The 11,037-nt window shown below is 40.7% G+C and overlaps 1 protein-coding gene across 1 annotated transcript; it reads right to left on the bottom strand.

Moving 5' to 3' along the window:
• Nucleotides 1–1,049: 1,049 nt before the first annotated feature.
• Nucleotides 1,050–9,477, bottom strand: LOC117384662 (sodium/hydrogen exchanger 2-like). The gene is given in 15 exon segments (XM_055227559.1): nucleotides 1,050–1,414; nucleotides 2,691–2,784; nucleotides 2,858–2,974; nucleotides 4,053–4,158; nucleotides 4,374–4,541; nucleotides 4,625–4,695; nucleotides 4,779–4,868; nucleotides 5,250–5,449; nucleotides 6,007–6,079; nucleotides 6,081–6,107; nucleotides 6,109–6,226; nucleotides 7,228–7,478; nucleotides 7,979–8,116; nucleotides 8,461–8,786; nucleotides 9,101–9,477. Coding segments are annotated over 15 exon segments (2,244 nt in total). The 5' UTR covers nucleotides 9,378–9,477; the 3' UTR covers nucleotides 1,050–1,226.
• Nucleotides 9,478–11,037: the final 1,560 nt, after the last annotated feature.

Below are 11,037 nucleotides of genomic sequence, written 5' to 3'. Positions count from 1 at the left end.
GTTAAGGATGTAACATTACCACCTAACGATGTCATCGGTCACAATACTTATACTAACTACCTATTAACATTCACTCACGCCATCTCTTCTGTAAATATAGCAGAATTAGGCCTATTTGGAGCTGGTGGTGGCTTCTTATGTATGAGACAAGGCACGATGAACACGCTGGAGTAGTACATAAAGTATTGTTGCATCCCTAATATGTTTGGAGCCAGACCGATTATGCAAAAAGAAAATCAGCCGTGCTAAAAATGTTTACATAGTGATATTTATCTGTTACTAGTGGACATGATAAATGTGTGATCCTTACACTGGCTGCTGCTCCTCCTCCTGTTTGATGGAGTGAATCTCTGGCTCTTCTTCTGTAGAGTCCATGCAGTTTGGAGATCCGCTTTCGTCTGAACTACACTCGGGCTCAGAACCGAGTCCAGGGTCTTCTGTTTCCTCTGGTTTTCCTCTTTGTAGCGGCACAGTTCCTCCTCATACTCCGCTATCGTTCTTTCAAACAGCGCAAAGATCTCCTCAGCAGCCGCAGTCAGATGATCGTTCACTAAAGCTCTCAGTCTTTGGCCTTTTTTAGACATTTTTATTAACAGTTTTTAACTTTAGCGTCCAGCTAACCACGAACCGCACTGTTTTTGTATTTGGTGATGACTTCCGGAAGCTTGAGTGGCTTCATTATGGGCCCCATTACTCATACAATTACACGTCCAAACACGTAGGCCTACTGTATACCTATTACCTTATATTTATACTTAATACTTGGGGGAAAAGTGGAGAGCAGGGGGGTAATAGTCCATGTGCAGTTATGATATGAAATTATCTGTGTAATCCCTCAGTCGTCCATCTGATCCATAGCAAAAGAAAAATAAAATCTGTTTGTCAGTTCTGAAGAAGCGGCTGGGATGAGCAGTGAAATGTCTTCACTCTTACAATGATTTGTCCAGTTGACAGATTTTATTTTTCTTTTGTTATGATATGAAGCACGTGTAACAGCAATCAAACAGCTTTAGTAAATTACCTGTTCTCACAATACAGTTGATGTTTCAAACATGACCAGCAGATAGAGCTAAACCTCAACAGACATCAGGACAACCTCTATGCCTTCTATTTACATATATTCTTTAGGCTTTTGACAAAAGTGAAATTAGTTTTATACATGATTATCCATAGATTCTATAGTTCATTGTATCTGGCCCCACTCTCATCCAGGGCCAGGACCACACTCATCTGAGTAAAGGGTTCCTGGACACTGTGTTTCCTTGGGGGTCCTCGGGCTGCCAGCCATGTGGCATGGCCCCCTCTTCATCCTCACTCTGCTGCACTGTGGGGGTCCTGTGAGGAGCAGGGCCCGGGCTCCTCTCCTTTATGGGGCTGAGGGGAATGGCCGAGCGAGTGGAGGAGCCACCTGCACCTGGACAGAAAACTCCCATGATATAACTAAACATCACACTAATATAATGTACATTGATGTTATATTGGACATGATGAACAAATTTTTTATATAAATTTCAATTAAACTGTATGAGTTTTTAATACAGTAGCATGTTTTATTTCTTAAACTAAGAAATAAAACATGTTTTTTAATTCTACTTAAATTTGATTCTATTTAAGCAGCTTAATGGTGGTGCTGCCGTAATGTAGTTCTGAAAAATACACACATACTGTTAGTGACATTGATTCTGTATCACCAAATCAGTTATCTCTGTTAAATCCCTCATGATCCAGGTGAGAACCATGTTTTTTGTTACAGGTCAAGTTTCATAATATTGAAATAAAACAGAACTCTTACTCGTCGGCACCAAATCCATCCTAAGCAAAATAAATCCTTTTTCCATATCTATTGATGGCTCATCTATCTCCCCCTCCCCTCAGGTAAAGAGTCTGGGTGTCATCCTCGACAGCACACTTTCCTTCACCTCCCATATCAACAACATCACCCGGTCCACCTATTTCCACATCAGAAACATCCACCGCCTCCGTCCCTCACTCACCCCACACACCACCGCCATCCTCATCCATAGCCTGGTCACTTCCCGTATTGATTATTGCAATTCTCTTCTGTTCGGACTCCCACAGAAATCACTCCATAAACTCCAACTGGTCCAAAACTCAGCTGCCCGCATTATCACACACACACCCTCCCATCACCACATCACACCTGTCCTGCAACAGCTCCACTGGCTCCCCATCACGCACTGCATACACTACAAAATCATACTCCTCACATACAAAGCTCTCCACAACCTGGCCCCTCCATACCTGTCTGACCTCATTCACATCTCCACACCCGCCCGCTCCCTCCGCTCCTCCTCTTCCCTGCACCTCACTGTCCCTCCTGCCCGTCTTGTCACTATGGGGAGCAGAGCCTTCAGCTGCTCTGCTCCCCAGCTCTGGAACTCCCTCCAACACACACTCACTCCCACACTTCAAATCTAAACTCAAAACTCATCTGTTTAGAAAGGCCTTCTCATCCTGACCACTCTGACCATAACTGCACTGTCTTTTAATCTATATTTGTTTTTAAATGTATTTTTAATCATTTTACATTGTTCTATTTGTATTGTATATGTATGTATGTACGGCGACCTTGAGAGCCTTGAAAGGCGCCTAACAAATAAAATGTATTATTATTATTATTATCAAATGCATATCTTGTTTCAAAAACTCTACTTTCATTAGAGACCTACCATGACTTCTTCTTCTCAGAGCAAAGGCTGACTCCAGGTCACTGCCCGGCTGCAGTGAATAATATCTCTGAGATTTAGGAATGTTTTCAGAAAGCTGAAAGAGCAAATTCAAAATGAAATACAAACACATCAGATCAGGCATGATCATATTTAAAAGCAGGATTTACTGGGTCTCTAAAACTTGAGGCTCGGAGGCTGCGTCTGATGCTGGAATGGCGGCGGATCAGGATCTCACGTGTGCGGCTTTCGTCGGGTAGCTTGTATTTGTTGGTGTAAGCCAAAGTCTGGAAAACAAAGCATACATATATTAAAAGTAAGTGCAGAGTCTGTGAGACACACAGCATTAAGACATTTTATGCTTTTGGGGGTATTAAACTGTACAATTTGTGCAATGTTGATCTAAAACAGCTTAAAAATGGAATCTGCTCCATCAACTTCTGAAACTGTAGAACTAATTTTCTGTTGCTGGCCTTGCCTCTTCATAGTGGCATTTCATCATAACTTAAGTAACGGTTGGTTTATGTATAATCCACGGTCTGTATTTTTGGAATAATCAAGTCAATACAGAACATTGGGTGGGGATAGGGGTTAGTTTAATAGAACATTTCTGAACACTCCTCCCTTGAATGCAAGACAATATATGATTACTCACACTTGCATGACTGAACTCTGCCTGTGACGAGGGAATGCCATTATAACATGGCTATTATGTTTTTTGGCAATATTAATGGGCTTATATCACGCTAATTTCTGATCTATGTTATAATGTTGTTTCCTCATCAAAAACAAACCCACAGTCAAGTTTTGTTTCATTCACATTCATTCAAGTTTAACACACAAATCCTACATATTTAGGCAGAGCTCTTCTCTCAAATGGAAAACACTCTGTCCCAACTTATGATGTCATTTGGTAATACAGGAAGTGCTCCACTGTGTTTTTAAACTCCATACATCTTCACTAGAATTGTTTGGATGATTTCAGCTCTGGAATTTCCAATCTCTACTGAACTAAAGGTAAAAGGAGCTGTTAACTTGAAAACTACCACCTCATGGCATCACAAGGTGGAATGGAGCATTTTGAGTTTTTGAGATGTAGACTTGTAGATGTAATAAAGGGTTAATCAAACATGTGTGAATGAAACAAAACACAACTCCAACTTTAAACTCACAGGAATCATTTTTGTGTAATATAGGACCTTTAAGCAGCTGACAGGCCACACTACATGGTTACATAATAGTATCTCAAAGATGTCACACACGTTCCATGTCTTAATAATGTACCATAAGACTTGTATGTTGTGACACCTCCAGGTCCACAGGACAGAAGAACAGTCCAAAACTATAGGTCACTTCAACTTGTACCTTTTGCCGGATCTTGTACATGTTCTTTGCCAGGATATTGTGCATATTCCTCACATCAGCAGTCGGGAACTTTTTCTTTGGCCGAGACGCTTCCTTCATCTCATCACTGGTGCAACGGACAAATAGCAGCGATCAGTAAATGACAAATCAAATGTAAGTTATGTTTACGTCTTGAGAATATTGATTTTAGTATAGTGATTTCAAATAACCCACTAAACTAATGGTTAAATGGCCATATCAGATTCTAATTCTAGCATCAATTTAACTGTAGGATTTATTTCAATTTAAAAAGGATCAAATGTAAGTGTAAAATTGGCTCACTGTAGGGAGACGACCGAGGGAGCAGCGCTCAGGTCTCCCATGGGGGTGTCCAACATCTCAATGGCGCTCTGCAGCTCCAGCTTCTTATACAATGACACAATACTGGATTCTGCCCTGCTGTCTCGGAGCAGGATCCTCCTCAATATACGATCATTGAACTTCTTAAACCTGACAACAGACACAGTTATCATTATTCCTGTATGTAAATTGTTATGTTTGAGTTCCAATGATTTTGAATTGATTTCTCTGACTTGTCTTTCCAGTAGTAGTGACTCCATTGCCCGCACAAGTCCTCGATCCCGGAGACAATGTGCTCCATCGTCTGAAGAAGGCACAAAAGCAGAAGTATTATGTTATTGCTACAGTACAAGGATTTATATTGAAGTACTGCACATTAACACTTGCCCGGCTGTGAATCTCCATGTTAATGTTGTATTTTTCATTGTTGCTGCGTCTGATGTTCATGTATTCCACAATGGGCCGAATACTGATGCCCTGAAGTGAGAAGAAACAATAATAGTAATTTTAACAGAAAATTCAAGTATAAAGTCTCTTTTTGGTCCATAGACTGTTTTGCAAACTGATCTGACAGTTCAACAGAGTAGGAGTGAATCAGAATCAGAAGACTTTTATTGTCATCGTCTGTGAACACAGTTCACAAACTAGGAACTTACTGCAGTGATAAAGTGCAACATAAAAACACACTGAATAAATACAAAATAAGGGGATGCACAAAGGGCATGCACAAAGTTAAAAAAGATATGCTTAAAGGGGGAGAGACATTGGAATAAAAAAGCTTTCTCATTGGCTGATTCACTCATCCACCTATTCTTAATATAAAAAACAAACAAACAAAAAACATAAAAATCCATGCACCTGTATAAATACGGTGAAGAAGATAATGGCGATGGAGGCGGTGACGAAGAGTTTTCTGCGGTTGATGGTGTCAGGCAGCGTGAAGACCAGGGCGAAACACACTGCTCCCCTCAGGCCACTGTAGGCCAAACCAAACTGGTCTTTGAAGCTGAATGGGATGGTCCTAAAAGGGTTGATGATCTGCGTCAGCACTAGAATCCCTGCCACAAAACAATCACAACACTCACTCTCTCTCCATTTTGTGAAACCACAAAAAACTATGCTGGAAGGTAAGACTAGAAGTAATTTGTTATTTTGATGTAGTTTCATTATACTTGAAAGTCTAAAGCTCTTTTTAAAACAGGCTAAAATGATGCCGGTGTCATGTTGATTAGCTGGCTAGTGTTGGCGTAGTTGACTGCTGACATCATAGTTTTGGTGACGGTAACTGGTCTTTAAAAACACAGAGGAGCTTCATGGATTCCCACCCATCTTATGACGACAATCAGTAGGGGGAAAATTAGCCATGAAAATTTTAGATTTGTATCAAAAAAATTTATAAAGAAAAACTCCTAAATGAATACAATTGGCTGAGCTTTTTGGGGTGCGCAATGATGCCCGTTTCCCTCTGATGGCCACAGTGGGTAGCTGTGAACATGTACTAGTGTACTTCTACAAGGGAAGGTGTCAGAAACTTAACTTTATATGCTCAGAAAAAGTCAGGGAGTACTTGTTCCACCACAGTTTTTGACAGCATCTATACAATCAAACATCTGACCTAGTCCTCTCCAGATGAAGGCGAACAGCAGCGTAAAGAGGATGTAGGCCCAGTTCCACTCGTTGCTCTGTTGTTATGGTGACCACGCCCAGGAAGAAGAAGAATGAGCGTCTCGGAGATACTGGCCAGGACCTTCACAACATGGCGGATGGTGGTGCAGGAGCGCTGGGACACGTTCTCCTCCACATAGTACTTCATGGTGATCGCACATGTGATGATACTGGGCACATAACAGAAAACAATCTGTATGTCATTTAAGTAAGTGTGCAATTTGTCATTTTCAACCCTCCACCTCCTGTCTCCTGTCTATCAAATTCATTTCACATAAATGCATTCTCTGAGATAGGGCCTCTGCCCTATCTCCACCACAGCAGCTGAACCATCAGCCTCCTCAACCTCTCCATCTCTTCCCCATGGCCACTAAGGATGTTTTCCCATCATCACATTGCTGAGGGTTTTACCTGTCAGTCCAATTAGATTCATTAGTGCTTCGTGTTTTAATAATGTTGAGGTTTTTCGAGGTTCACGTGACAATTCTGTGTTAAGGTGTGACACAAAAATACAGGTATGAACTATGAGAACTGCAACATTATTTAACTGTCAGTGTCAAAGCACCATAGATTTATGCACTGCTGCATTTGTGACATTAATTCATTTGACAAAACAAAACAATACGAAATGTGTGAATGGTTAATAGATGCAGCCCTAACCAGAAAAGCTAGTTCCAGCACAGCATTGGGGCTTAGATAAGGCTGAAAAAAATGTTTACTTTTTCCCTTTTTTACTGTCCATTGTAAAGTACCATTAAAGGCTGTAATGTAGGTATAATGTGTTTTATTTTGTTTCCTAGACCCAGCTAACTGATACAGTGCTCCAGCAGTGGATAATAGGGATTTTTATGTCCCTGGAAGTATCCTTCAGAGAGATATATGTGTGATTTTCCAGGATGAGCAGATCAGTATCAGAGTGATTAAAGTGGCATTTTGTCAGAGGGAAGTGACTGGAGCCCCACTGTGGCACCTGGAATTCCCAATGGTCTCCCATCCAAATACAAATTGGTCCCAGCCCTGCCTAGTTTGTGAGATCTAGCTTTGACAAGGAGGTCAAGCCGGATTTACATTTTTGGCCATTACCAATCTCTCTTTATTTCAGTACAATAATCTAAAATGCCTTAAAATGTTTCTAGATATTCCATTGGGCACAAACCCTTTTATGACTTACGACAGAACACTGGAGATGGCAAAGAGCTCGGCCACTAGGTAGGCCAGGTAGCTGTACATGAAGACAAACAGGGGCTCTATCTGGCGGGAGTTGTTTGTGAAGCGAGTGGTGAAGGCTGCCACGATCCCAAACAGCACCCCGAAGAGGAGACCACCCAGGCTCACCACACAGAAGCGTGCCACCCCCAGGAACACGTCTACAGACTCCACTGCGGGTATGTCCGCCACGTAGCTGAACATGTTGTACAAGACCTGCACACAGGTAAGGGGAACACATGGAGTGACCAGAATATGACGAAAAACATGCATGCTTTAAGTGGTAAAACAATATAAAGGTTACATGTTATGGAAAGAATTGTTTCTAGCTTAGAACTTAATAGGTGGAAATTTCTTCATCAAAAACAAATAGTAGCAATGGAGTACTAGGAGAAGTATTCGTACTACCATTTTGCTGGCTGTTTTCCTTTGATCAGACAAAATTGCTAAGTTTTTACTCTCCATAAATCCTAAATTTGACTTATGTACTGTATTTTTCTGTATTTGAACAGGGCGCCCATGAAAAGGAGAATCTGATTGCTGTCATTGGGCTCTAAATAAAGATATATATTTATATGTATACATTTTTTATTATTGTAGTGCAAACAATATACCTTCACTCTGAAACATCTATCTGTTATCATACTACTACTGTTCCCTCTTCTGCATTTTGGTCCACAGCATCTGTATCTTTATGCCGCTTATTTTGAACTCACCACAGTGACAGCGTCGTTGAACAACCCCTCTCCAAATATGACAATGTAGATCTGCTCATTTACACTGATGTCCTCAAACACACAGAGAGCTGCCACAGGGTCCACAGCTGAGATTATGGAAGCAAACAGCAAGTTCTCCTGAAACACAGATTACAACAAAACTCAAAGTAAAAGAAAAATCTCTCAATTGTAAACAGTTTTAGTTTTTTTTGTTTTTTTGTTGTTGTTTTTTTAATACTGTGCTCATCCAAGCCACTTTTCAGTTCTGGTTAGATTGCTGAGGGACGCTGCCTTATACCGATCTGATCTGCTCTCAGTTTGACCAGAATTGAAGAAGTGACTTTTTGTCCAATTGACAGAACTAAATTTTTCTTTTACTATGGATCATACCAGGAGGACTGAGGGATTACACAGACAACTAAAGTCAACAACGTTACTCCAAACTGTCTCCAGCCTTCATCTTTTCTTTTGCTTATACCCACCTGCAGGTTAATATCTTGCACCCCGAATGCTTCTATTTGGCAGATGGCGAACAGGGACATACCAATGCCCACAGAGTTCCAGAGGGAACCCACCACGGCGTACCAGAGCACAGTGCCCACGTTCTCAAAGAAGGGCCTTGTGGGCATGAAGTAGCCACTGTCCAGGACGATGGGGGGCAGCATATAGAGGAAGAACACGTCTGAGCTCAGAACTGCAGGGGGCTTCTCCTTCACAGAATGCATGATGCCGCCCACAATAAGCCCAATGCAGATGAGCAGACAAGACTCTGGGATCCATATAGTGATCTTATGGTAAATATGGAAGCCTGGTGAACAAAAAGATGAGCAAAGTTGTGATTTTAGTTACAAATGATATATTTTGGTGCATGCTAGTGTACCCATGCTGCACTGGGGCAGAGTGGGAGAAATGTGGTTGCTAATGTGCATCATTAGCAACCAAGGTGGAAGGTGGGTGAAGTGTCGCGCAAGGACACAATGGTAATGTTAACAAGCTATAGCAACGTTTCAACTGCCAACTTTTGTCCAACAATTGACTCAAAAATACATAATAATAATCATAATAATGTTAGTTAGTGATGTAATAGTTATCTTTTCCTGTTCTAGGGGGCAGTACACGTACCTATTTTGGCGAAAGAGGCGAGCAGGACCCACAGTGTGAACTCAAAAGGCACCTGAATACGTGAATAGTCCATGGTGAAGACTGGCATGTTGGCCTTCTCCTCTTCGGGGAAGGGCTGAGGCTGGGGCTCATTGTGGAATGGTTTGACCCCCTGGATGTCTGTGGGTCCTGGAGTTCGTGTTTCAGACTCACAATCTCCTCCAGAGCAGCAGAGGAGTAGAAGCAGAGTGCACCAGGCTGTCCTACCCCTCACACCCAAAATACAGAGCCTCCCCATTGGTCAGAACGCACAGGTATGTCCACTGACCAACAGGAGATAGTCCAGATTTGTCAAGACGGAGTGAATACACCAGACTCATGGCACGTTTTCACGCGACTGTTGCAGTAGAGGAGATGGTGGAACTGGTTCTCAGGGATTGTTACAGAACCTGCTTGTGCCATGCCTCGGGTGGAGTCAGGTATGCAACACATGTTATAAATGACACACAGCCACCTCTGGCCACCACAAAAATTACATGTGTTTTTGTTTATAGTGTAGCCAACACACACTGTTACAACTAGGAGCCTTGAGTCCATGACTAATGAAGTACTCAGTTTTGTTACTTAAGTAAAAGTACAGATACCAGAGCCAAAAAATACTCAAGTAAAAATATCAAATGAAAAAATCTACTAAAGTTAAAGTATTGAACTACCCATTTAAAAAGTAAAAGTATTTTGCACAGATTTGGAGGCCTAATAAAGCTTCAAATATAGTGATAAAAAAAAAAGCTGAATTTTGTTCAACAGAAACAATCGAATTGTGTTTTCCACTTTCAAATTTACTTAAGTAAAGTGCAGATACCTAAAATTTGTACTTAAATGCAGTATTTTACTACTTTTATTTTGTTACCTTGTACCACTGGTTTTCAAGGCGCACTATGTAACTCTATGTAATTTCACAGTAAGGCAAAAATCTAATCTTTCTTGCATTTATTCAATTACAGGTATTTTATTGCTCAAAAACACTCTAAAAAAAAACACACACAATGAAAAACATGTTATTGTGAGTGGACTTGCCTCCACAGATCTGACTTTCAGCTTTGCCTGGCAGGCTACCTGCTTCACTCTGAGGAGATATATGCCATGGTGGAACGTGTCTAAGTAAAAGTACCCGTAGTAAAGTACTATGCTTAAGTACAATTTTGAGGTATCAGCACATTACTTAAGTAAGTAAATTTTAAAGTGGATACTTTTTACTTTTACTTCACTACATTTAAGAGCAGGTATCTGCACTTTCTACTCCACTACATTTTTTAACTGGACTGAAAAGTAAAAGTATTTTTTATTATTGTTTGAGACCTGTGGAAAAGGCTGAGGGGTTTACTTTTAACACGTCCATAATGTGAGCAAACAAAAATGTACAACTAAAAAACGACTTCAGATTCAGATGTTTCAAGTGACCAAAATACAGCACAAATCTTGATCAAAATAAATACATTTGAAGCCTTATAAGATCTAAAAATACGTGTGAAATACGTTTACTTTTTACTCTTTAAGTAAATTTTTAAACAGGTAGAGGCCTACTTTAATACTTTTACTTAAATAGCTTTATTCATGTGATATTTTTAGTTTTACTTGAGGGTTGTTGTTTTTTTGTTTTGTTTTTTTTGGTCTGGTATCTGTACTTTTATTTTAACAAAAGTGAGTGCTTCTTCCACCACTGGATAAACGTGCTGTTGTGGTGCAGATTTTGACGCATACATAAAATACCAACATAATTAAATGCGGTTACCAACAGAAGTGATGGAAAGTGGTGCATCAGGTGAAATGGGGGAGAAATACCTGAATATCTTTCTTACACAAGTTAGGTAAGGTTGAATAAACATGACGACTCCGCTCTCTCCAAACCCTGCAGCCAGATGGCGTTAAAGCCCCAAAAATCACATAGGCCCGTGCGT

This window comes from Periophthalmus magnuspinnatus, chromosome 2 (genome assembly GCF_009829125.3).
Source record: "Periophthalmus magnuspinnatus isolate fPerMag1 chromosome 2, fPerMag1.2.pri, whole genome shotgun sequence".
Lineage (NCBI taxonomy): Eukaryota > Metazoa > Chordata > Actinopteri > Gobiiformes > Gobiidae > Periophthalmus > Periophthalmus magnuspinnatus.
The sequence above is the reverse complement of the archived record's forward strand: the minus strand, read 5'-3'. Positions and strand labels throughout refer to the sequence as shown.